The 27,444-nt window shown below is 51.4% G+C and overlaps 1 protein-coding gene across 1 annotated transcript; it reads left to right on the forward strand.

The window, feature by feature from the left end:
* ADAMTS15 (ADAM metallopeptidase with thrombospondin type 1 motif 15) lies at positions 1 to 27,444 on the forward strand. The gene is made up of 8 exons (XM_012477011.3): positions 1 to 1,286; positions 13,052 to 13,184; positions 13,653 to 13,820; positions 14,062 to 14,345; positions 20,286 to 20,463; positions 21,748 to 21,929; positions 22,036 to 22,211; positions 23,853 to 27,444. The coding sequence occupies exons 1-8, from the start codon at positions 330 to 332 to the stop codon at positions 24,625 to 24,627; spliced, it is 2,853 nt and encodes a 950-aa protein (XP_012332434.2). The 5' UTR covers positions 1 to 329; the 3' UTR covers positions 24,628 to 27,444.

Below are 27,444 nucleotides of genomic sequence, written 5' to 3' on the forward strand. Positions count from 1 at the left end.
GCGCTGCGAGTGGCTGCGGCTGCGAGAAACCGCCCGGCACCTCCCGCTAGTTCTGCGCTGCAAATCCTCGTCCTTGCACTTGACAGCGATTGTACTTAAGCTCCCAGGGCGCGCTTTGCTTGGAAAGGCACAGGTAGGAAGCGCGGGCTGCCGGGTGCACGCTCGCAGCCCTGGGAGGAGTCTTATTCCCGTGGCTCTCCTTTCTGGGAGGTGCCGGCTGTCCCGGAGCGTTGGCGGTTCCAGAGTGCGGGCTGCACGGAGACCGTGTCCGCTACCGGAGAGCCCGGCCCAGCCCCTTCCCAGAGCGCGGCGGTGCGCTGCCCGGCGCCATGCTGCTTCTGGGCATCCTAACCCTGGCTTTCGCCGGGCGAACCGCTGGAGGCTCTCAGCCAGAGCGGGAGGTAGTGGTTCCCATACGACTGGACCCGGACATCAACGGCCGCCGCTACTATTGGCGGGGTCCCGAGGACTCCGGGGATCAGGGACTCATTTTTCAGATCACAGCATTTCAGGAGGACTTTTACCTACACCTGACGCCGGATGCTCAGTTCTTGGCGCCCGCCTTTGCCACTGAGCATCTGGGCGTCCCCCTCCAGGGGTTCACCGGGGACTCTTCAGACCTGCGACGCTGCTTCTACTCCGGGGACGTGAACGCAGAGCCGGACTCGTTCGCCGCTGTGAGCCTGTGCGGGGGGCTCCGCGGAGCCTTCGGCTACCGAGGCGCCGAGTATGTCATTAGCCCGCTGCCCAACGCTAGCGCGCCGGCGGCGCAGCGCAACAGCCAGGGCGCACACCTTCTCCAGCGCCGGGGTGTCCCGGGCGGGCCCTCTGGAGACCCCACCTCTCGCTGCGGGGTGGCCTCGGGCTGGAACCCCGCCATCCTGCGAGCCCTGGACCCGTACAAGCCGCGGCGGGCGGGCTTGGGGGAGAGTGGCAGCCGGCGCAGGTCTGGGCGCGCCAAGCGCTTCGTGTCCATCCCACGGTACGTGGAGACGCTGGTGGTGGCGGACGAGTCAATGGTCAAGTTCCACGGCGCGGACCTGGAGCATTATCTGCTGACGCTGCTGGCGACGGCAGCGCGACTCTACCGCCATCCCAGCATCCTCAACCCCATCAACATCGTTGTGGTCAAGGTGCTGCTTCTCAGAGATCGTGACTCCGGGCCCAAGGTCACCGGCAACGCGGCCCTGACGCTGCGCAACTTCTGTGCCTGGCAGAAGAAGCTGAACAAAGTGAGTGACAAACACCCCGAGTACTGGGACACCGCCATCCTCTTCACCAGGCAGGTGAGTTGATCTGCCGTCACTTTGCACCTAGATAGCCCCAGCCCTGCTAGGGTCACCTTCCCTAGCACTCCAAATCCCCTTTGTATCGTGCAATGCCCCCGAGTTTAAACCTCATTGATCTCTTCCGACTCCAACTCTGGAGTTTCCAGGGAGAGACCTCTCCTAGGCTCCGCGGAGCGGCGGCTCACGTGCATCTGGGCCATTGGAGTAGAGCCTGCGCTTTCCGAAGGTGTTGGCCTGGCGCGGCCAATCAGCGCCTCCTGGATCAGGCGCCAAGGGGCCGGAACCCAGGAAGTTGCCGCCCCGGAGCCGCAGTTTGTGCCCAAGGCCGATAGGAGACGCTCTGAGGAAGGTGTCGGAGAGGGCGGAAACGGCCCGCCCCTATTGCATGGGCGGCTGAGTCTTCTCGGACTCCTTCTGAGGTCGCCTTTCAAGGGTTGTAGAACTGGAAGGTAATCCAAGGTCAGCGCCTGCTACATTTCTCTCGGGTAACATGTTGTCTTCTCTCTGTACTGGGCCAGGAAAGCCCGGATTGGGGTGGAGAGAATCATTGAGATATTTTGTGGGTTGCAGTGACAGGCCAGAAAGTACTGTGAGCATCCCTCCTTCACTGCCGCTTCCCCTACAGCCTTCTCTGCTGGGCCTGGCCCAAGAGGCTTCCAGACCATTCTGAGCAGGCAGTGCAGTTAGGGCACCCGTCTGGAGTTGGGACTGTTTCACGTGGAGTTTCAAGTGGAGTTTCACTTGGAGCTGAGTTGGGAAAATCTCTTCCAATTTTCCTGTATCCTTGCTGTCAGAGGGTGACCCGTTTGCCCAGATGTATACTACAGAGCAGAGCAGGCACGGTTGCTCCTGCTCCCAAGTCACTAAAATTCCTATGACCGCACTTGACTTCAGGGCTTCAGTGTCTGCCCTTGCTGGGGTGGAAGTGGTGTGAGCTTAGTCAAGAGTATTTGGAGATTCCAGCTGTACAGTTAGAAGGAAACTGAGTATTGAGATTAGAAAGATGGACCCAGACCAGGAAGCAGCCCTGCCTTTTGCAAAAACTCTATGTCAAATAATTCTATGTCAAAGGAGCAATAACTGTGAACATTTAGATTCACAGGTATTGGAGTGATTGGGTACTGCGGAGTAGTTGGATTCTTGAAATTTCTCAGATACAGGAGGCTGGGAGGAGAAGGGTCATCCAAGTGAGCTGCTTCTTCTGATTTGGGGGGCTGTGACTTGAATCTGTGCTATGCTCTTTTTTTGTTATTATCATAACCACAGCATTCTGGGGATGGCATGGAATCCTTGGTTATCTCTGGGGCTCTAACTCTCCACTGTTTCCAAATGGTCACTCAGAGTTGGACTGGTGCACACAGGCTGGAGCTGGAGTCTTCCACAGTAACCCATCTGGCACAGCTAGCCCCTTCCTGGAGTTGAACTTCCTCCTTTCCCAGCCTTCTTCTCCTCCCACCACCTGGTTTCTCTAGGGAAGTATTTGGCCTAAGTCTGTTTCCTTGTGCTCATTCTTCCAACTGAGGTCTGTTGAGCTGCCACTGCCCAGCCCCTGCAAGCACTGCCTGACTCATAGGGAAGCTGCAAAGGAGGTGGCTTCGACCTCTGCACACAGACCTGCTCAGCAGTTAGATTGCTGGGGTTTGAAATAAAGCAAAGGCCAAGAACAGGATATCTTAATGGGCAAAGCAGCTGTTGCCCCATGGCTCCAAAACAAAAGACCTCAACCTCTGCAGCCTAGTGGTGAAGGCTGGTTTCTGAAGTCAGCCCTAAGAAGAGAACGCCTGCTGGGAAAAGGGACCGTGCCATCAGAAGGAGCCCGCCTTTTGAAGAAGAAGCAATCAAACAGTTTGACAGCTTCAATTTCTCAGTGGTGTGTGATCAACCCCCCGGGGGCTGTGTTGTCCGTGCATAATGGGTACAAGATGCATGATCACTGGGTCAGGAGCAGTGATGTGCGAGATGTGACTTTTAGAAGCTGCCTTCCCCTTAGGCGTTTAGAGAGCAAAGCCTGAGTGGGGCTTCAGTGTTGGCAGGGCCGCCATCAAGGTATGTACTTTACACTTTAAACACCTCTCCCTTACCTCCTCACCAGCTCAGACTTCAGGGCCTACTGCATTCTGAGAGTCTCAGGATCTTCTCAATCCTGAACTCTCTGGGGGAAGGTACAGTATTCAATAAGAACAGGAGCGAGTTGCTGCTCTTTCTAAGATTAAGGTAGCTGCAGTCTCCAGAAACCATAACTGTCTGGAAAGGAGAATACAGTGGTTATATAAGAAGTATTTTGACAATTTGAGGAGTTTACTTAAAGATTCAGAATAAGTTCATGGAGAAAAGTGCACATCTGATTTTGCAAAGTGATTGGTCTCCAGGCTCATAACAGCAGGGTGAGGTCAGCACAGGACTGGAACCAGAATCTGTGAAGAACTAGAGCCAGAGTCTTTCTCATTTATTTCTAGGAGGAGAAAAGTTTCTTTGGCTTCTTGTTGCATTGGCTGTTAGGAGCCAGGTATTTAATGCTGAGGCTTGGTAGGCCCTCATTCCCTGAGACTTCTCTCCCTTTAGGTCCAATAACTGCCGTTTGGGTAACCCTTTGTGGTAGAATGGCTTTCATTCATTTATTGGTACTCTCTTTTATACTTGTTGAGCATTACTTATTATTATTTCTAGGTATTACCCTGGGCTGTGGAGCTACAAATAGTAATAAAATGTGGCCTAAGCCGGGCGCGGTGGCTCACACCTGTAATTCTAGCACTTTGGGAGGCCGACGCGGATGGATCACGAGGTTAGGAGATCAAGACTATCCTGGTCAACATGGTGAAAGCCCGTCTCTACTAAAAATACAAAAAATTAGCTGGGCATGGTGGTGCATGCCTGTAGTCCCAGCTACTCGGGGAGGCTGAGGCAGGAGAATTGCTTGAACTGGGGAGGTGGAGGTTGCGGTGAGCCGAGGTGTCGCCATCTGCACTCCAGAGACTCCATCTCAAAAAAAAAAAAAGTGGCCTCAGGTCCCAGGAATTCACCTTGTAATAGGAGCTTACGAGACAACAACTAATTTCAATAGGATGTACTAAGTGCCAGACCAGCCCTGTTGGGAAGGAGGGTCGTTCTCCCGAACGCGGAGTGCAGAAGCTGAGGAAGCACTCCAAGGGATGGGAGCAGGATGGGGAGTGGGGGCTTGCATCATAGCTGCTTTCTATGTCGTCAGATGCCCTCTCCTCCATTTCACTGTCTGCTTTGCTATCTGTGACCTTTTTTCCTTTGGATTGACTTTTTTTTTTTTTTTAAGGACTTGTGGTTTATGGTTTTACTGTCTGCTTCTTCATTTATTTCTAGATTTTTTTTTTTTTCTTTTAGAGACAGGGTTTCACCATGTTGGCTGGGCTGTTCTCAAACTCTTGACCTCAGGTGATCCGCCCACCTCAGCCTCCCAAAGTGCTGGGATTACAGGCATGAGCCACTGTGTCTGGTCTGCTTCTTCATTTATTTCTTTATTTTATTTTAGGACTTGTACTTTATGGTTATTCTGTCTGCTTTTTCATTTATTTCTTTACTTTTTAGAGACAGGGTCTCATTTTGTCACCCAGGCTGGGGAGCAGTGGTGGCGTCAGCTCACTGCAGCCTTGAACTCCTGGGCTCAAGCGATCTTCCCAACTCAGCCTCCTGAGTAGCTGGACTACAGGCCTGTGCTACTGTGCCCAGCTAATTGGTTTCTGTAGAGATAGATAGGGTCTCATTATGTTAACCAGGCTGGTCATGAACTCCTGCCCTCAAGGGATCCTCCTGCCTTAGCCTCCCAATGTTTTGGGATTATAAGTGTGAGCCACCATGCCTGACCTCTGTCGTATTCTTTGTGAGACTACTTTTAACTAAAAATTTCATTTTTAAAGCAGATATATATTCAAGTTATTTTTCTTGAGTGAGCTTTGGTCATTTATATTCTTCAAGAAATGTTTCCATGTCATTTGAATTATGAATTCATTGACAAAAAGTTGCTTATAATGCTGTCCACTGTCTTTCCCAGTTCAGCCTCCCAAGTAGCTGGGACTACAGGTGTGTGTCACGCAGCCTAATTAAAAATATATTTTCTTTTTTTGGAGACGAGGTCTTGCTATGCTGCCCAGGCTGGTCTCAAACCCCTGGACTCAAGTAATTTGCTTGCCTTGGCCTCCCAAAGTGCTGAGATTGTAGGCGTGAGCCACTGCGCCCCGTCTATTTTGTTCCATTTTGTTTTTTCCTGTTGCCTCTTAGTATCATTTGATGCCACCTCTTTTCCCTCTCTTCTCACTCTTCTTCCATGCTCTAGCCTTCTTCTTTTGAGACCATCCAGGCAGGATCTTTGCCGTCTTTCTCTTCTCCCTTATTCTCTTCTTTTTTTTTTTGAGACGGAGTTTCGCTCTTGTTACCCAGGCTGGAGTGCAATGGCGCGATCTCGGCTCACCGCAACCTCTGCCTCCTGGGTTCAGGCAATTCTCCTGCCTCAGCCTCCTGAGTAGCTGGGATTACAGGCGTGCGCCACCGTGCCCAGCTTATTTTTTGTATTTTTAGTAGAGACGGGGTCTCACCATGTTGACCAGGATGGTCTCGATCTCTTGACCTCGTGATACACCCGCCTCGGCCTCCCAAAGTGCTGGGATTACAGGCGTGAGCCACCACACCCGGCCCTCTTCTTTTGTACTCTGACTTTTCCCCTCTCCCAACCCCGAGCTTGGTGCTCTCTTCCTGTTTTGACGTTGAGCAGTACTGTGTTTCACTGGGGACATCCTACACTGCGCAGAGTGGAAGAGCATTCTAGAACCGAATGTGAAGCATTCACCAGTTCTTTTGGTGATAAAGCACTTGCTGTAAGGCAGTGAAAGTTAGTGTTTTGATAAAAATAGTCAATAACGAAGTGATAAGACGTATGTTACATGTATCTCCCTATACAATAGAAAAGGATCATGATTTCGTTAGGATCTTTCTTGAAGTCAGGCCTTGGAAGATATTAGGAGAGAGAGGTCATTGGTAGATTTAGTATTTAATAATTTGTTATTCTTGGCCACTAACTGGAAACACCATGCCTTCTGGGAGACAGGAGGGAAGGAGTGGGAAGAGAGAGGGAGGAGTGGAATATGATGGTTCCCTGTCTTGCAGGATGAGTGCTCTCTCTCTTCAGTTACATCAAATGAGTTTGACTGATATTAATGTCAGCAGATGGGGGAGGAAGGTTGGAGGGAATCTTTTTCTTTTATTTTTAACCGCTGGTCTAGTTAGAAAGGTAAGTGAGTTTTTCTCTTTCTTTAGGTTTTCTCTCCTGCCTTTGAACTTCTCTATAGTTTTCTGTGTCCTCTCTCACCCCCGGAATTTTCCCCTAACCTTTCCTTGACACCTTGACTCGATCACGTGGCATGATGGAAAGAACACAGGCTTGGAGTCAGGCGGAGCTGAGTATGAGTCCAGGGGCTCGAATGCTCTAGCAGTGGACATTGCATGAGTCAGCGACTTGCACTTTCCTCATTCTTAGAAGGAGGATAATGATGATGACATGACACCTCACTTACAGGGCTGTTGGAAAGATAAGTGTTACTCAGTGGTCCAGAATAGGTCCCCAATTATGCAGTTTTATCATCACTACCTTAGTAGTCACTCCGTATGTGCTTCTTGTTGAATAATTAGCTACAGAGCCCTTGCCAGACTCAGGTTTGGGATAGTCCTGATTTAAAGCATTCTGTCCCATTGCCTTTGCAAGTATGCTTCACGCTTGCTCCTGTTTTTGTATGGAAGCTATGGACATCAGCATTTGCTAATCCCACTGATCTGTAAACTCCTTCTAGGCAGGGACCTCTTTAGTCTTTGTTAGCCCCTGCGTGGGTCCCTGCAAGTTGTCTGTGCAGTAGGTGATTTTGGAAGAAAGGTGCAGACAGAAGTGCAAGGGCTGCTGGTAGCTCTGGGTGCTTCAGTAGCTCACCTCCCTTCCTGGGGATCATTCATCCAGCTTTTGAGGCTGTCAGTCTACAGGGTTGGGAGAGGGAGTTTTAGATTCTTCTGGCATTTCATCTTGGCTCTTTGCCATGAGATTCTGCTCTGAAGAAAGGAGGGGCTCCAGAGAGGAGTGTGTTTAATTCACCTTGGAGTCAGCAGACAGGGTGCACGGCAGGGCAGGGATGGGGTCAGTGTGTCAATGCAGGTGTGGGGTAAGGAGCCAGGGGCTTGCACAACCAGTGAGGCGGTGCAGACATTGCACTTAGAGCACTCTCTGCACTTAATCCTGCCTCTCCCTTTCCCCAGGACTCTCTCCACTCAGTGTCAACTAGCACTCGCTTGAGCTATAGGGCGGGGCCTTCCATTCTTGGCGTGACACGCACTAGAAGCAGCCGGAAGTCATGGTGAGAGCTCAACCCTGCAGCTGCCCGCACTGCCTGGACTTCAACCCTTCTCTGTCCGTTTCTTCTGTAACCTTGGGCTTACTGTGTGACCCTGGGCTAGTTACTAACCTTCTCTGGGTCTCTTCCGTACGATGGACCCTGATAATGTCATCTTCCTCCTAAAGCTGTGAGGATTAAATGAGCAAAGGAAGGTAAAGCTCTCGTGACAGTCTCTGGCACAAATTGCCAGTCAGTAAATGTTAGTTATTATCACTCTATTTGTAGGCACCTTCTAGTGATTTTTTATAGAAGATTTAGCCTTCTTGCAAGCTTGGGGTTCCTCTTCTTCCTCATTGAGGTAATTATTGTTGTTTTGGTTAACTCATTCTCTTGCAATAATACCGTTTTGTACATCTGGAGGGATTTATATGCCAGTGAAACAGAATCTGCCAGTAGAAGTAACTAACATTCTTAGTCACATTGCCAAGGCACTGAATTGCTCGATTTTATACTTCTAGCAAAGCAAGGCCCTCCCATCCTTGGGGATTAGAAACAGACATGGATTTTGGGCTGGACAAGGAAATACAGTGATGCATGGCAGAGATTCAGATAGGAAACAAGTTAAAGGCACAGTAGTAATACTAGCACAGGGTGCTTTTCACCAGTGATTATAGTCTCCTGACTAGAGCTGCATGATTGAGACCAAAGAACATAGCTTTGGATTTGGGACCTCATTCTTCGCTCGATAGCCACATGGACTGGGGTGCATAATCTCCAGTCACTGAGCCTCAGTTTCATCATCTACAACATCAGAGAACAGCCCACAAGTCATCTTGTGAGTATAATACCTGGATGCTATGATGTAGTTACAAAGGTGAGCTGTGGCTCTCCTGCCTAGAACTTCAGTGGAAGCAGGAAGTCCGCTACATGAGAATGCATGTCTTCTGCCGCATTAAAAATGTTAATGTGCGGCCGGACGTGGTGGCTCACGCCTGTGATTCCAGCGCTCTGGGAGGCCGAGGCGGGCGGATCACTTGAGGCCAGGAGTTCGAGACCAACCTGGCCAACATGGTGAAACCCCGTCTCTACTAAAAATACAAAAATTAGCCAGGTGAGTGGTGGCGCATGCCTGTAATCCCAGCTACTCGGGAGGCTGAGGCAGGAGATGCTTGAACCCGGGAGGTGGAGGTTGCAGTGAGCTGAGATCATGCCACTGCACTCCAGCCTGGGCAATAGAGTGAGACTCAGTCTCAAAAAAAAAAGTTAATGTGCTTGATTTTCGTGCATCCCTGTCTCTTTGTATTGCTGGAAAACGTTGAGCATCTTGGTACCTGCCTGGGAAATGAGAGGAGGTAGGAAGGAGGTTCGCAGGGAAGGCAGCTGGTGGGAATTGCGGTGGAGGTGTATAAACAAGCCACTGCCAGCTTTTATCCTTGTTTATTTATTTAAGTTGTGGCTCCAGTCCTAAATTATTTTATAAGAAGGGACAGTTAGAAAATAACAGTCCAGGAGGATTAGGTTCCTGGCCAAGATAATTCCAGGATCATCTGGAAAAGCAGCTGCAGCTACTAAGAGAAATGGCCAAATGCTGGGAATCATGAGGCAGGTAGGGGCTGGGTTAGGAATGCCTACACCCTCTAGGAGGAAGAAGGCAGAACAGCTGTTGTTTGGAGACAAGCGCTTGAGCTGAAGAGGTTAAGGCGGTTTGAGTACCTCTGAGTTCATTCCAGAAGGGTGGAGATATTTGATGCCACAAATGAGGCACTACTGGGCCTCTGTACAAGCACTCGTAGGCGTTCAAAGTGCAAAGGCCCAGTGGTTCTTCGCTGAGTCCCTGCCAGGGTGGGGAGGAGGACAAGCAGAGCTTCTGACCCCACACAGCTGTGTCTTCCCACAGTGAAGATGCTGGTTACTGCAGGACGGCTGCTTCCAGAGCCACTCTTACCCTCAGGAAATTTGCCGGCTCTTTCCTTGTTCCTCTTGTTTGATCCAGGGAAACCGGGACTTCTTGATGGAAAGAACAGGTTGCTCCTGGCCAAGAAGGGCCTGCAGCTGCATATCTTTGCTCCAGAGAAAATCCACCCTCCCTAGGAGGAAGGAGGCTTTTGGCTGTAAGGACTTCCCAGCCACAGAGGCGGTTGCAGGGTGGCTGAGTTCCAGACGCCCTCGACATCCCAGTCTGAGCGTTCAATCTGGTCTAGCAGTTTCTTTCCTTCCTTCCTCCCTTTTCTTTCTCTCTCTCTCTTCTTTTTCTTTTCCTTCCCTGCCTCCCTCCCTCCCTCCCTCCTTCCTTCCTTCCTTCCTTCTTTCTTTTCTTTCTTTCTTTCCTTTTAAGTTTTGTACACATGGAGTCTTGTTATGCTGCCCAGGCTGGTCTTGGCCTCCTGGCCTCAAGTGATCCTCCCGCCTTGGCCTCCCAAAGTGCTAGGATTACAGGCACAAGCCACGGCATCCTGCCTGCTCTAGGCATTTCTGAAAAGCAGGGTTGGGAACAGGACTCTGACTTTCCATGTGGGTGACTTTCACTTTTCTGAGAGCGAGTGCTATCAACTACGTGACTTGGGTCAGTAGACAAGATGTTCCTTGGGTTTCTAAAAACATGTCATTCTGTGAGTTCCTTTTATAACCTACAGGGCCAGAAGGGGTTGCATGCTCTGGGACTGGGGAAGGAGCAGAGGCTGAAAGCACTGGTTGATTCAGATCTAGTTGAAAGGAAGCAGGAAACCAAGGTCCTGAAGAGAGAGAGGACTTGGATAAAGTCACACATCTACTTAATGATGGGACCAAGACCAGAATCCAGGCTTCTTGCTTCTTATTTCTGTGCCCTCTCCCTCTCACGCAGGCCATCAGTGAGTGTGCAGGCAGCCTAGAGGCAAGGGTAGGTGCCTGCCCCCACAGGCTGCAACTGCTGGGCTAGAATGTCCAGAGCGCTAGCCTTGCTGGGTCCCACACTGCACCTCTCCTACACCTACATCCTTCACTATGCCCCTGCAAGAGCCTTCATCCCTTCCCTCCTCATCTTGGCCCCCTTCCCCACAGTTCACACGCTGATCCATGTTCCTCAGCTGTCACATTCTCTAAACTGCCTAAACTGCTGGTTTGCTGGTCTGGTGAAGGTCCCTTCCCAAGGGTTTTTTTTTTTTTTTTAACAGGGTCCTGCTATGTCACCCAGGCTGGAGTGCAGTGGTGTAATCACAGGTCACTGTAGCCTTACCCTCCCAAGCTCAAGTGATCCTCTCACCTCAGCCTCCTGAGTAACTGGGATGACAGCTGTGCACCATCATACCTGGCTAATTTTGTTTATATTTTGTAGAGATGGGATCTCACTATGTTTCTCAGCCTCATCTTGAACTCCTGGACTCAAGCGATCTGCCTGCCTTGGCCTCCCAAAGTGCTGGGATTACGGGCCTGAGCTGCTGCACCCGGGCCCCTCCCAAGTTTTGACAGTGGTTGTTTTTTCTAGGTTTCAGAGCTCTTGGGAAGGAAAATTTTCTGGGAGAGTAAGTCTTTGAAGAGGAAAGAATATGGGAAGAGAAGGGCATTTGAAGTCCTCCCTGGGACTCCCAGAAGTGGAGGAAGTGCTTCCAGCAAGCATAGGCAGCCGACCTGGCCGGGTGTGCAGGCCACACGTCACTGCCTCTGGTGCACCTGGGTTCAGGCTGGTCACCCTCGGAATAACTGTTCACTCATTAGGAGATGTGACTATCACCTGACCGTGGGAAGCCAAGTTTGACTGCTCAGGTGGTAAACTTCTGATTGCTTTGGATTAAATTTTGCTGATTTTCTGTACTCTGACTGCTTTTCCTCCCATGCCCCCTGGCTCCTGGCTCCCTGCACTGTGCCGCTGCCCACCTTTGCCCCTTGCCAGCATGTACACAGATGCACACGTGGACTTGCATACACAGGCACAGGCGTACGGACACGTGATTCTTTGCCTGTGGAAGGTGGTAGTAGTAGTTGTTATTTCAGTGGGATGTTGTGAGGATTAAATAGAGTCATGCGTGCAATGTGCATGCGGTGTCAGCATTTAATACATTATGGCTCTGATGAACCGTGAGCATGCGCCTAGTTTCCACCTTTGACAAATAGATATGATAATATGTCTGCATCTTAAGCCTATTGTGAGGATGAAATGAGGTGATGCAGTAGCTTCCTGTGAAATGAAGAATGCCTTCCGTATTGAAGGCAGCAATGTAATGAAGAGGGAACCAGCATCACTGATTCAACACACTTTTTTTTGTTTTTTGAGATGGAGTTTTGCTCTCATCACCCAGGCTGGAGCGCAATGGTGCAATCTCAGCTCACTGCAACCTCTGCCTCCCAGGTTCAAGTGATTTTCCTGCCTCAGCCTCCCTAGTAGCTGGTATTACAGGTGCCCACCACCACGCCTGGCTAACTTTTGTATTTTTAGTAGAGGCAGGGTTTTGCCATGTTGGCCAGGCTGGTCTGGAACTCCTGACCTCAGATGATTCTCGGCCTCCCAAAGTGCTGGGATTACAGGCGTGAACCACTGCACCCAGCCTACCACATGTTTTCTTAAGAGGAGCAGAATGTACACAAATGTCTTAACCTATTTCCAATTCTTGGGCTCTTAAGGTATCTCAAAGTGTTACTGGCCTGTGATGCTCAGTAAGTTCTTTGAGATATCCACCCCGGAATCCCTATCCTGCCTTTCTGTGTCCCCTGGGAATACTTCCTGTCAGAGTTTGCTGCTGGAGGCCCTAGCTTCTGCAGCCAAGTTAAGCTTCAGTACAAAACGAGAGACCTTCCTGCTTAGGTGGCCATCTCTCCATTTCATGTATCTTTCTTCCTAGCAGCCACTGAGCCTGTGCTCCCTTGAACTTCTGTAGCCAATGGAACTGTGTCTGGTTGGGGGCTTGGGTCCACCTCACTGCTTCCTCCCAGTCTAAGGCAGCCAAATCGATGGCATGGGTGGGTGCTTGGCTGGCAGCCCTCTGGCTGAGAATCTCAACTTAATTCATGGTTGGCCAAGAGGCAGCCCAGCAAAGACCGAGGCTGCTCAAAGCTGCCTCTGGGTGGGAATGGGATTGGCTTCCTCCCTTGCCTCAGCGAGCCTCCCCTGGCTATGGGAGTCACCGTTTTTCTGGTCTGGTGGGCCATCTCTCTATAAAGTGGTGGCCTTCCTAATTTCCTCCCAGAGGACCTCCCTGCATAGGGTTTGGGCAAAGTCTTTTTGGTGAGCCACAGAGCTCTTCCTGGGTCTTCTCCCTCAGCCTGGGTTGATTCTGTGAACAGCCCCACAACCCCCTGGGAACAAGGGCCCGCTGGAAGGTGCTGGGCCTGGTGAGGTTGGAATGAGATGAGCTGGAATGTCCCATAGGATGCCATTTCTTCCCTTTAGGTCCCTTCTGTCACTGTCTCTAACTTCAGGCTGGCTTCTGCTTCTCCCCCACTCGGCAGGACCTGTGTGGAGCCACCACCTGCGACACCCTGGGCATGGCTGACGTGGGCACCATGTGCGACCCCAAGAGAAGCTGCTCGGTCATCGAGGACGATGGGCTTCCATCAGCCTTCACCACTGCCCATGAGCTGGGTGAGGCTGGATAAGCTCCTCCTGGGGTCTTCTGGGTTTGCCTGGGATGCCCTGGAGGGTGGGAGATGTGTGTCTTTGCCCCTTTGTGTTCTGAAGCCTTACGATCCCTTCTTAGGGCACAGCGAGCCTTAGCAATGGCTTTGTTTTACTTTTTCCGATTGCCCCAGCCCTGCTGGCCAGTGACATGATCTGAGCCCCTCGGCAGGGTGTCTCAGCACTTAGATACTGTGGGGACACCATGTTAACGACAAGGAGGTAGTATACTCTATTGTCAGGGAGCTGACAGTCTGATGGAAGGGACAGAAAACACAAGAACATGATCTTGAGGACATTCGAAAGCAGTCTGTCGATAGGTGGCAATGACCAGCCTGAACGCTGACACGGGCTTTCTAGTTCCCCTGCCCCATTTCTCCCTCCAACCCCCTTGTCCTTCCTCCTGTCCTCTCAGTCCTCTTGCCTCACCCACAGGCCACGTGTTCAACATGCCCCATGACAATGTGAAAGTCTGTGAGGAGGTGTTTGGGAAGCTCCGAGCCAACCACATGATGTCCCCGACCCTCATCCAGATTGACCGCGCCAACCCCTGGTCAGCCTGCAGTGCTGCCATCATCACCGACTTCCTGGACAGTGGGCACGGTGAGCCAGGGCAGCGGGAGGGGAATGGGGCCACCTTGGAGGAGGCTTTGCTGCTGGCCCTGGTGGAGGTGCCCACCTCTCCGTCCTCTGTACCTAAGGTACTGTTGCATTGCTGAGCTGTGCTCTGACATGAATGCATTCCAGTTGCCCTTGGTTCATTCTCCCCTTACCATTCAGATTCTGGGCTAGCCAAACCTCATCTTCCCAGCTCATCCTAACGAACGCCCTCGGTTTTCTGCAGGTGACTGCCTCCTGGACCAACCCAGCAAGCCCATCTCCCTGCCCGAGGATCTGCCGGGTACCAGCTACACCCTGAGCCAGCAGTGTGAGCTGGCCTTTGGTGTGGGCTCCAAGCCCTGTCCTTACATGCAGTACTGCACCAAGCTGTGGTGCACTGGGAAGGCCAAAGGGCAGATGGTGTGCCAGACCCGCCACTTCCCCTGGGCTGATGGCACCAGCTGTGGCGATGGCAAGTTCTGCCTCAAAGGGGCTTGTGTGGAGAGACACAACCTCAATAAGCACAAGGTAAGTGAGTGCTGGAGCCATGCTCGGGGACTGCTGGGAGAAAAGGGATGGAGATCTGGGGGCCTCCCCTGCCCTTGGTCTTCACCAGGAAGCTGCCCATCACAGACTGGCCATGGACTATCACTGTTGCATTGCTGAGCTGTGCCTTCACTGCCTTCTATATGGTCCTATCGCCTTCTGGACTCTAAGATGGGAGAGTAAAGCTATGGCAGGTCAGAGGACTTGGTGAGGCCTCAGACACATGGGGAAAAGTCCTCAGCAGGAGGTAGGGTCTCAGCCCTGAGCTCCAGGCCTCGTCTTACCTGGGGAGGAGCTCTGGGCTCAAAGCTGAATACCTGGTGTTAGGAGCGGCTCACTCACTGGCTCCTCTCTTGCTTCCCTCATCCACTCTTTCCCAGTGTGTCCCACATCCAGGGAGCTGGGGACCACGTGCAGGAACAGGGCTCAGAGCTGCAATGAAGCAAAGCCCTGGGCAAGCTTCAGGAATTGGCTGTATTGTGAACCAAGCTTCTATTTCTGTTGCAATTGTTGTTTTTCTTTAGCAGGAACAAAATTGAACAATACTTGTTTTCCTTCTTGATAAATAGGAATAGCAATCAAACCAGAACACATTCAGAATCCCAAATATTCTTTGAATATAGTAGCTTTATCTTCTTCAGGTCTTGTTTTGGGGATAGGAGAGGGATTTGTACTTTTCTGGGCAGGAATAAAAGATCTGTCTTCTTCCCGGATCCTGGAGCTGACTGTCCCTCCCCGTCCCCAGTTCTCAGCTCGGGGAGGACTTGGTACAAGTTTTCTGGGCACAGAGGCAATGTCACAAAAAAGCATCCACCAAACACCTTACCAGTTGCCCTGAGATGAGTATATTATTTAGAATCTTTTTCTGTGTTCTGGGGATACATATCTCCTGAAACTTTCAACTGTTTGCTAGGCAACAACCCACTGTGTTTAGGTAACTGTGTAAGATACTATAGTGATCAGAAAAATAAATAAAACACAGGCCATGCCTCAGAGAGCTCACAGTCAAGTGGGGAAGCTGGAAACGTAATACAAGAGGCAGAGAAGCGCGTGTTATGTGGAAGGACAGAAGGATGAAAATGTGTCACAGGGCGGGGCAGAGGTCAAGAGATTGATGATGATGAGAGGGGACTGAGAAAACTTTGAGGAGGAGGTTGGATTTGAAGAGAGCCTGAGGGATAGGGTAGGATCCCCATAAAGAGAAACAGAGCAAGGCAGGGAGATGGGAGGTCCTGGGCGGGTCAGAGTGACCTAAAAGGCTGCAGTAGATGGGGACTCTATGGGAACCGTTTTTGGGAAGGTCATTTGGGGCCAGATGGCAGCCACCTTGATTGCCAGTCACTAGAAGGTTCTGAGGACAGGCAATATGTGGCTAATGCCTCCTCCTGGGAAGATGAGGCTGGAGGATGCAGAGAGAAGTTGAGATAATATCGGATGGAGAAAATGCCATCTGAGAAGCACCATCTTTCCGCACTTTCTGGAATTCTCAGTCGATCATCAGCAAGATCTACCACCTCCTCAACCTCTTTCCTAAATAATCTCTTGGCCACTGCGTTTTAACTGAAACCTTCCGTGAAACCTTTATGGAAGTCACTGCTCTCGTTGGGCAAGGTCAGATAATAAAGCATATCTTACAAATCACTGCAGCTCCCACAGATCTGTTTCAGGAATCCCATTCTTACCACCGAGGCCCTGTCCTCCCAGATTACTCCCTCTGGGTTTTGGATTCCAACAATTCTTCAATCCCATCTGGGCCTACAATCCATTGCTGTGACAACCTTCCCATCATGCCTCACCCTTCTTTTGCCCTCACCTCCTCCTTAGTGAGCTGAAATTCCATGGTCCATTGTTGAATCACTTCCTCGCATACGCTCTTGACTCCCTTGCACCTGTCTCTCTACATCAGACATACTTGGATAAGCCACCATCTGGGTTGCATCCAACTCACTCACACATTCAGTTGTGCTTGCACAGATGACTATGGTTGGAGAAAAACGTGCAATTGTGCTCACTGGTCTCAGTTTAAATTCATGACCTGAGTTGGATACAGTGGCTCACACTTGTAATCTCAGCACTTTGGGGGGCTGAGGCGGGAGGATCCTTTGAGTCCTGGAGTTTGAGACCAGCCTGGGCAACATGGCAAAACCCCCATCTCTATAAAAAAATGCAAAAATTAGTGGGAGGTAACGGCATATGCCTGTGTTCCAGCTACTCAGGAGGCTGAGGCAGAAGGATCACTTGAACACAGGAGGCGGAGGTTGCATTGAGCCATGATCACACCACCGCACTCCAGCCTGGGTGACAGAGTGAGATCCCATCTCAAGGGGGGGAAAAAAGAAAAAGAAAAAAAGTAAAATAATTTGATGACCTGGAAACTTAGGTGGGCCCAGAGTGCTGCCCAGGAGTCACGCATTTTGTTTCCCCAGTTGGCTAACTCTCCAGCCTCCTAAACCATTAGTGCACACCCACCATCACCTCTCTCCTCCCTCTACCAACTCTTTCTTTCTCATTTTCAACCTTCACTGATGACCTTTCTTCTCATTTCCCTAAGGGAAAAAAAGTCAAATAATCAGAAGGGAACTTCCACCCACTGCCCGACCTGCTTCTGCACCTGTTCTCCATGGGCCCGATTTACAGTGGCTGAATTGTCCCTGCTCTGATCTGAGGCCGGTGCTTTGCACCGGAACCCTGTCCCCTCTTGCCTGTAAACGACATGGCTGATGAATTCTCTTTCCTGCAGTGCCAGTGTTTACCAATCTTGAGCTGAATCATGCCTTTTAGAATACAAACCTGTTGTAATTTCTCCCATCGGAAACAAAACTTCTTATGATTCTACTTCCTCTGTGGTCTGTTTCTCTGACTCCCTTTCCAGCAAGTTCCCTGAAGGAGTTGTACATGCTTGCTGTCTCCAATTCTGTCCCCACTTTTCTCTGCTGCCCATTCCAAACAGGCTTTCGCTGCCATCATTTCTCCAAAACAACTCTTATTAAGGCCACCAAATGCCTGCACACCACAAAGGTCAGTGACTGTTACCTTTCCTCCCATCGCCCAGCCAGCTAGCAGCATTTGTGGCAGCCCAGAGCTCTGGCCCCTGGAACACGGTCTCCACTGCCTCTTGGTTCTCCTCCTCCCCACGCTGCCCCTCTCATCACCCTGACTGCTTCTTCCTTGTACTCTCATTTTCTAAAATTTGGAGTGCTTCAACACTCAGTCCTTTCTCTCTTCACCATTCACACTCAGCCTCTTCGCTGATTCATCTAGACCATGGCTTTAAATACCATTTATAACTTGAAGATTCCCAAATTTGCATCTTCAGCCCAGGCCTGGCTCCTGAACTGAGGACTTACATCTCTAAGGGAATCTGGACATGTCCATCAGACACCTGATTAGCATCTTATACATGCATCTGTGAGACTGAGCTCCTGGTCAACTCCCCTGGAGCTGCTCTGGTAAATCCACATTCCGGTTGCTCAAGCTGAAACGCTATTTCTCTCACATGCTTCACACCCTGTGTCTCCACAGTCCCTGTGGCCGCTATCTTCGAGATAGATCCAGGATCATTTCTCACCACTTCGTCTGCTCTCACCCTGGTCCCAGCCACCACCCCCTGTCTCCTGGATTATTGCAGTTGCCTCTAACTGGTCTCCTTGCTTCTGATCTTACTCCTTACAGATGATTTCCACCATGACAGCTCTTCTGAAATGCACCTTAGGTTATGCCAGTTCTCTGCTTGGCACCCTTTAGGGGCCTTGCCCCAGCTCAGAATGAGTGAGTCCATTTCTCACTGCCTTGCCAGCCCCGGAGACGCTGGCATACTCCAGGCTCATCCCCACTCAGGGCCTGTGCACTTGATCCCTCTGCTGGGAATTCCCTTTCCCTGATGTCTGCATAGTTTACGCCACCTGTACTTTCTTCAGGGACCCTCATAATCCAGAGCAGCCCTTCCCAACTCCTCCCTACCAGCTGCTTTGAAGCCACCCAGCGCTGTTCACGGATTCATTTTTATTGTCTGTCTCCCCGGTAGGGAGGAATTGTTCTGAGGGCAGGAACTTCCACAAGTGTTTGGTGAAGGAGTGAGTGAATGGCACAGAGCAGGAGCAGAGTGAACACTTGTTGTACGAATAGGAAGCAAGGAAACCAAATAAAAACCAAGTAGCATTGTCTCAGAAGCTTCAGGAACAATGCTACGTGCTGAAGAAGACTTGGAGATCACGAGGCCTATGCACAGGCCTTTCAGTCTTCAGATGGCTTTTGAGAGGGCAGCTTCTGAGGTGTGATGGGGACAAAACCCACAGTGCAAGGCTCTGGGGAGTGAGTACGTGGGAAGAGCAAACGTGGGTGACTATCTCAGGGAGTGAAAGGATGGAATGAGTTAGGCACGAGTGAGTAGTTTGAGGCCAAAGCAAGGTTGAAGGAGGGTGGTGGTGTTTTGTTTTTTTTTTTAATAGGATCAAACAGACATGTTGACACAATGAAACAAGAAATATCTGACAGAAGGACAGAGTGGATAAATATGCTGGATATGTACACAGGTTAAAGTGTTTCTATTACATGCAGCCAGCTTCTGCTTAGTTCCACGTGAGTTAGGCACTGTGTGGACGGTCAGTGGCAGAGTTTTAATTCCAAGCGAGTACAGTGGGGCTGCTTCCTCTATTGCTCAGCTGATGTGTGCTCAGAGGGTCCAAACCCATTTCACTGTCATCCTAAGGAAAACATCATGAGCACTGTGAATTTTATCCCCTTTCTCCTCTGTTAAAAAAACTAAAAAAAAAAAAAAAAAAAAAGCCCTCCAAAGCACTGCACAATTCGCCCCAAAGCCAAATCGAGTTTTAGGATTGCTTAATAGTGTCTTACCTTGACCTCTTCTTAACAGGAACATTAGAATGGTTCATGGTGAAACTTTCTCAAATACAGCCCCTAATCGAGGTTAAGATCAGTTTGGTCTGGAGTAAAGTCTGAATTATAGAACACAAAGGAATAAAAACATTCAAATATCTGTGACGACATTTTTTATCCACAAGGCTGGGGGCTGACCGTGCCTTAGAGATGACTGTGAACGCACTAACGACAAATAAAGGGAATCTTTTTTGTTTTTTTTTCTTTTATTCCTGGCAAGCTGTGAGATAAGAGGAATCTCTGAACTTCTGCCGGGGCCAGTGTGGTTCTGGGAATTGTCATGCCTGTCAGGCCGCTTCTGTCATCCACCTGACCTCAGGCCCGAGTATTAGTGTTATCGGCCCCATTTTTGCAAGTGAAGCACCGGAAAGCTAAGGAGGGTTTGCCATTGCTCAAGCCCACTAGGGTGGTATAGTCTGGGCGCAGTCCCTCCAAAATAGGTCTGACTAGGCTCAGTAGCTCACGCCTATAATCCCAGCACTTTGTGAGGCTGAGATGGGTGGATCACTTGAGGTTGGGAGTTGGAGACCAGTCTGGCCAACATGGTGAAACCCCATCTCTATTTAAAAAAAAATTAGCGAAGCATAGTAGTAGGCACCTGTAATCCCAGTTAATCGGGAGGCTAAGGCAGGAGAATCACTTGAACCTGGGAGGCGGAAGTTGCAGTGAGCCAATATTGCACCATTGCGCTCTAGCGAGGGAAAAAGAGGCAAACTCCGCCTCAAAAAAAAAAGAAAGGAAAATATGCCTGTCTCACTCCACTGCCCAAAGAGGCCTCTCTTTTACGCAGCCTTCTTTGCACTTGGGAGCAATTGTTGTTTGCTAATTAATTGGTTGGAGTGTTGGGTGGGCTTGGTGTACACTGGCCATTTGCTTATTGTTTTTTCCTTCATGATACAACACAAATTTCATTCCGGGAAGGTGGGATGAGAACCTGGAGGCTGTACAGTGTAGCTTTTCTATGGGCTAAGGGGCTGGATGTGGCACTTGGATCCGACAAGGAGTATAACAGGCTCTTCCTCACAGGTGGATGGTTCCTGGGCCAAATGGGAGCCCTATGGCCCCTGCTCACGCACATGTGGTGGGGGTGTGCAGCTGGCCAGGAGGCAGTGCACCAACCCCACCCCTGCCAACGGGGGCAAGTACTGCGAGGGAGTGAGGGTGAAATACCGATCCTGCAACCTGGAGCCCTGCCCCAGCTCAGGTGAGGTGGGGAGAGCAGTGGTGGCCTGGGTCCAGGGGAGGTGAGACCAGAGGTCCCCCCCACCCCACCTCTACTCCACGTAATGCATGGCCTCGAGGTAATTGGGTATACAGGTAATTCAGGTAGTCTAGTATTTCTATCACGGATTCCTATTAATGACAAAGGGGCTTCAGGACAAAGCCAGCAAGTGGAGTGGTGCAGATTCCTCTTGGGGTCATTCCTCTTTCCAGTCACCTTTGGCAAAGGTGTTTCTTTCTTGACGCTTAGTCTGGGAGACTAAACGGATGATGGGAATGAGACACTAGAAGTCCTCTTTGCTGAGGTCTGCCCCGCCCATCTTTGTAAGCAGGAGTACAGAGCCCATGAACTTGCTGGGGAAAAAAATTACATCTCTATCGTTTTGTTTCAATCTAACATTTAGTCTTTCTTTCATATAGAAATTAGCATTTGTCTTCAGTAACTTTTCCTTCTAAAATTTAGTATTTCTTTCAGTTAGGCAACAAAACTACAATAGTAGTAGAAATACTGTGACTGTCATCAGTAGGAATCATGGATATTTTCACAAGACATTTTGGTTGTTGCAGAATTGTCAAAATGCTGTTTAAGCTCATCCTTACTTCAAAATTACAGTCGTTATCAGGTTTATTACTGAATCATATATATATACATTTCTTTTTTTTTGAGACAGAGTCTCACTCACTTTGTTGCCCAGGCTAGAGTGCAGTGGTACAATCTTTCCTCACTGCAACTTCCGCCTCCCAGGTTCAAGTGATTCTCCCAACTCAGCCTCCTGAGTAGCTGGGATTGCAGGTGCCTGCCACCACACCTGGCTAATTTTTGTGCTTTTAGTATATATGGGGTTTCACCATGTTCATCAGGCTGGTCTTGAACCCCTGACCTCTGGTGATCTGCCTGCCTTGGCCTCCCAAAGTGCTGGGATTACAGGCATGAGCCACTGTGGCCGGCCCTGAATCATATTTAATACATTAGCAAAAAAGCATGTATATTACAGACTTGTTTCAAAATATGTCAATAGTTATGTAGCAGATGTAATTGGTATTGTCATAAATCTATATAATTTGTTTTATGCCCTGAGTAACATTATTCTGAAAATAGTTTGCAAGCTAGAGGGAGTGTGAGGCTGGGTTACTGGAGAAGGTGGCACATTGCTCAGGGGATGTGTTTTCATCTGTGCCCTGGGTCCTTTGGGCCTAGTCTGCTTTAGTGCTTTGAGATGTGGAGAGGTTGCAGCTTCAACGTCTTTCTTATGCTTCTCCCTCCTAGCCTCTGGAAAGAGCTTCCGGGAGGAGCAGTGTGAGGCTTTCAATGGCTACAACCATAGCACCAACCGGCTCACTCTGGCCGTGGCATGGGTGCCCAAGTACTCAGGCGTGTCTCCCCGTGACAAGTGCAAGCTCATCTGCCGAGCCAATGGCACTGGCTACTTCTATGTGCTGGCACCCAAGGTGAGTGAGCCGGGGCCCTGAGAACAAAGTAGGGACCGGGTCTTCAAGGGAGCATCATCTGAGCTGTCCTGCTCTTCCTTCTTTTTCCCCTCCTGGGGCGCTGCAGGTGGTGGACGGCACGCTGTGCTCTCCTGACTCCACCTCCGTCTGTGTCCAAGGCAAGTGCATCAAGGCCGGCTGCGATGGGAACCTGGGCTCCAAGAAGAGGTTCGACAAGTGTGGGGTGTGTGGGGGAGACAATAAGAGCTGCAAGAAGGTGACAGGACTCTTCACCAAGCCCATGTGAGTTCTGGGCCCTGGAAGGTGCTGCCAGGGAGCAAAGGGAGGGAGGTGGAATTTCCCCAGGCACTGGAAGCTTGGGTTAGACTGGGGTAAATGTCACATCCAGCCAGTGCCCTTGCTGCAGAGGCCACTCATACTCTTCTAGGGCTGCTATTTCTTCACTCACTTGTTCATCCACTCATTCATTCATTCTTTCAGCAAACAAAGACAAATGCTGGGGGAAGACCCACTTAACAGGAGATGCTATTTAGGAAGGTGGGCAGAATTGTTAGACAGAGTCTGTATAGTGTTCTAGAGTAAGACCGATATGATTTAGATTGCAGTTACCCATTTTCTGGACGACCTTGGGCAAGTGAACTCAATCTCCAGGCTTCTAGATGTCCCCACTTGTAAAGTGCATATGCTATTTCATGTGTGCTTTTTTGAGGAATAAGGGAGTTAGTCCAAGTAACATGGTTAGCATTGCACCTGGTGCATAATAAATGCCCACTACTCCTTCACCTTGATGAGGCTGAATGTGACAGCTGCCAGCCTCTCCCTGGGCTTGACGCCCTGACCTTGGGGATTAGAATGAGGTGAGAATGGCAATAAACTGCCAAGAGACAGCAAGTGAGTGGCTGGGATTGAAGGAGCCTTCATGTCTTGGGCAATCCCTGGGCATCTAGTCCCAACTCTAGAATCTGGGCCCCCCAACTTGAGCTGCCTGAGGTCAAACACATGCTCCTTGGAAAGCCCTGATCCGCGTTCTGGAAGAAGAGGGGGCAGGCAGGGCACCTGAGGTCCCATTTGGGGACGGGGATTATGGTTGGCCCAGAAAATTTGGGAGTCCAGGGACTGGTGATGGAAAGGCCTAGATGGCTGTCCTGGAGCCCTGACTATGTCCCTGGATGTGACAACCTCTCCTGAGCCCCTGGGTGGTGATGTGCAGGGAGGATGCCCAGCCCCGTCTCTGGGAGCTCAGGAACCTGGGACAGATGGCATTCCAGGCTGTGCTTCGCAGGGACCTGTGATGGGGAGGCCACGTGGGGAGTGGGAGGTACATACCCCAGGCTCACTTCACTGGTTAAATGGCAGATGTTCCTTTCACAGCTTGTTGGAGCTGGAAGGAGCCGTAGAAATCACTTAGATTAACCCACTCATTATGCAGATGAGGACACTAGAACCCAGAGATACCGGCTTGCTTAAAATCACTAGGAGTTGGCGTGTGAGCCGGGCTGGATCTGCGTCCCTGCCTCCAGGACCAGTGTCCTCTCACTGCATTGAGCTCCCAGCCTCAGGCTCCGGGAGGTGGACTTACTTCCTCCCCTGCCTCCTCCTCATGGTGGATGTCTATACATCCTTGGTGTGTGCCAGGCACTATGCTATGTGTTTTGGTGGACTCAGCCCTCCCTGCAATTCAATGAGGTGTATGGAATTCTGAGCTCCACTTTACAGGTGAGGGTGTGAGGCTTGGAGAAGCTCAGCAATTTATTCAGCACTGGTTGCCAAGGGGCAGGGATCTCTCTGACTCCAAAACCTGTGCGTTTACTCTCATGCCAGAAGTCACTGAAAGCTAGGTTTACTGAGGAAAACAGGTCCTGGAGCGTGAGGTCCTCAGGTCCAGGCTTCTGTCTAATGCACAACTCCCCTTTCCCACCCCAGGCATGGCTACAATTTCGTGGTGGCCATCCCCGCAGGCGCCTCAAGCATCGACATCCGCCAGCGCGGCTACAAGGGGCTGATTGGGGATGACAACTACCTAGCTCTGAAGAACAGCCAAGGCAAGTACCTGCTCAACGGGCACTTCGTGGTGTCGGCGGTGGAGCGGGACCTGGTGGTGAAGGGCAGCCTGCTGCGATACAGCGGCACGGGCACGGCGGTGGAGAGCCTGCAGGCTTCCCGGCCCATCCTGGAGCCGCTGACCGTGGAGGTCCTCTCCGTGGGGAAGATGACGCCGCCCCGGGTCCGCTACTCCTTCTATCTGCCCAAAGAGCCTCGAGAGGACAAGTCCTCCCATCCCAAGGACCCCCGGTCCCCCTCCGTCCTGCACAACAGCGTCCTCAGCCTCTCCAACCAGGTGGAGCAGCCGGACCACAGGCCCCCTGCGCGCTGGGTGGCGGGCAGCTGGGGGCCATGCTCTGTGAGCTGTGGCAGTGGCCTGCAGAAGCGGGCGGTGGACTGCCGGGGCTCCCCGGGGCAGCGCGTGGTCCCTGCCTGTGATGCAGCCCATCGGCCCGTGGAGACGCAAACCTGCGGGGGGCCCTGCCCCACGTGGGAGGTCAGCGCCTGGTCACCCTGCTCCAAGAGCTGCGGCCGGGGGTTTAAGAGGCGCCCACTGAAGTGCGTGGGCCACGGAGGCCGGCTGCTGGCCCGGGACCAGTGCAACCTGCGCCGCAAGCCCCAGGAGCTGGACTTCTGTGTCTTGAGGCCGTGCTGAGTGGGGTCATCCCTTTCTCCCCTTTCACTCTCCACCCCATTGATGTGCCAGTGTTCTGCCAGCTGGAGCAGTGGGCAGAGGATGGTGGCCAGGGGTTCACGCCACGATGTCACCGACATCCAGGGACAAAGACCATGAGCTGGGGCGAGAGGTTCCCTCCTCCTCCCTGGACTGGGCAGAGGGAAGCCCAGGAACTCCCGCGCAGTCTACCTCAGGCCCCGCTCCTCAGGCTGGTTGTGGGGAGAGGCTTTGAGGTGCAGGTGCCGGGCAGAAGGTGCTGAGGCCGTTTCCAAGGGACTTCGAGGATAAGCACCTTCCAGGCAAAACTTCAGGGACCCTGGCCCCCGGAAGGGAGGCCCCAGGCTGCTGGAAGAGCCATGTCCCAGCAGCTTGGCACCCTCAGGTGGCCCCATGGGCTCTGAGCCGTGTCTGAACAAGGCAGGGTTTTCACGGTGCTTTTAGCCCACTTTTCCTTTCGGACTGACATGGACTAAGCAATAAAAGCTGGCTGGGGCTGGGCAGAAGCCATGGGGAGAGTGGGATCGGGGCCCCTGGAGCCTGGCTACTCCCCCTTGGAGGATGTGGATGTGCACGGGGAGTCCTGAGGTTTCTCATCCTGCACTCTTGGCCCTCCCTTACAGAAGCAGCCTCTCCTCCCTCCGATGTGCAGGGGGTAGGACCAGTGGGAGGGCTGCCATGGAAGTGTCCTCTGAGGCTCTGCAGGTAGGGGAGAAAGTCAGTAGGGAGCCTGCCGTCTTCTTCAGGATGGAGCCGGCCGTTACGGAAAGATGTTGACACTTGCTAGGGGTGATGGAGTCTATGGCTGATGCAGGGAGTTTTGGGAAAGTTCTGGAGGTTGTGCAGTCATTGGGCTGGGATTGGTGCTGAGCTCTGGGCCTGGCTTTGGGGGATGTCACCCTGGGATAGAGAGGAGGAGGCTGCAGTTCTGATGGCTTCCTCCTCCACAGAGGCACATATACGCAGGCTGTCGGTGGAGGGTCTGTGTCACCTCAGAGAGCCCTGACAGTGGCCACAGTCCTGCACCCACTGTGAGGGGTGGGACATGCCTAGGAGGGCTAGGTGCTGAACACCTATGTGCCTGTAAACTCGTCTTCATTCCAGTAGCTACTGCTGTCTTCCCTGGGCTCGTCACGCTGCATCCCCAGGCCTTCGCTTCTCCACTGTTTGCTACCTCAGATTGTGCTCACTGGGAACCCAGCCGTGTACCTCCCCTGGGACAGTGGTGACCTGGTCTTCCACCGCACTCGGTCTTTGGAGACTGAGCTATCCAGCCACCGGGGTGAGGCCTGCTCCCCATATCCCAAACCCCTACTGGGGATCCAAAGCCGAAGCTAGGGCCTCTTTCTTCAGACTCCTTGGGAGTAGCTTTCAGGAGGCACCAAGAATCAATGATTGACCCAGGGGGCCTGGTAACCACTAGTATGAACTGCTGGAGACCTGTCTGTCTTATAGACATGTCAGGAAATAGAAACAGGCATTTCCTATAACTTCAAGTGGGGAGATATTTTGGGATTAGAGCTTCTTTGGCTAAGCTGGGTGTTTCTTGAAGGTTCAGATGCCCTACTGTGTACACAGGACATTCTGCTTCTGTGTGTAGGTGAGGAATCCAGGACCTCAGTGGAGAACTTGAGCTAAGATCAAAGCATGTGTCTTCCTGGGAGAGAGGAGTTCAGTTCTTTTATATGGGTTTCCCTAATAGTCAGAATCCACAAACCAAGTAGCCAGCCAGCCAAGCCTCTGGGATGATGTTCTCACCCAGGTTTAACGCGGGTCTGGAGCCCTTGGACAGAGTTCATGCAGGGGCAGAGGAGATGCCAGTCTCTGAGGCAGGGCTGGAGTCACTCCTGAAGGACTGAGTGAAAAGGAACCCCCTCTGTGCTAGTGAGCACTGTGGGGCTACAGGGACAAGAGGGACCAGGGTACCAGGCAGAAGCAGATCCTCGCTAGCCGACGACAGCACTGCGCCCTGTGCTTGGTGCATTCCCTCCTTGAAGACGAGAGGGTGGCACAGGGGCTGTGCAGGATGGCAGGGGGAGAGGGTGGGTGGGAAGACAGGTGCCATCGGTAGGAGGCTGATCTCCAGGAGAGCAGAGTGGCTTTTGCCATCAGTCACTTTACAAACCATTTTGAGGAAGGACAGCCACTCTGGCTCCTGACACAAGCCAGGCCTCGGTGCTTTTATCTGTTGTGGTGTTTTTTCTTTTTTCTTCTTTTCCTTTTTAAAAGAAGCATGACCAAGACAACCTAGGGAGTTTGTCTTGCTTGCCTTTGACTATTTCCTTAATCCAACCATGCTCTCCAGGGCTGAGCAGAGACTAGCCTCAAGGCACAGGTTTCTGGCAATGGAGTAAAGTTACAGTGGTATCTCATGTCTACAGAAGAGGAACATTTTGAAAGCCCCAACAGCTTCTTCAGTGGGATGTGGACCAATACGGCTTTGGGCTCAGGATTCCCTAGCCTCCTTTGCCCATTGCTTGCACTGATTGGAGGAGTCTGGCTCAAACACTCTTACAGACCTCGTCATGCTGGAGTGGGATCTGGCAGGAGCTGATGACAGTCTGAGGGACTTAAGCGTCCCTAGCCTGGCAGTTGGCTCCCAGAAGCACTAGACACTGACACTCATTGGTAGACCCTCCCTCCCTGCCGTTGTGTTTGGTTCTTTTGCATTCTATGTACTGCAGAAGGATGGAAGGACCTGGGTGCTGGCTGGGCTTGTATACTGTGTATACAGGGGAACTGGCTGCTGAGGTGACCACAGCCTACTCCTAATAAAGCTGTAAGTATTTAAAATCTGTG

Source organism: Aotus nancymaae, unplaced genomic scaffold (assembly GCF_030222135.1).
Source record: "Aotus nancymaae isolate 86718 unplaced genomic scaffold, 86718_ANA_hifiasm-v0.15.2.pri h1tg000012l, whole genome shotgun sequence".
NCBI lineage: Eukaryota > Metazoa > Chordata > Mammalia > Primates > Aotidae > Aotus > Aotus nancymaae.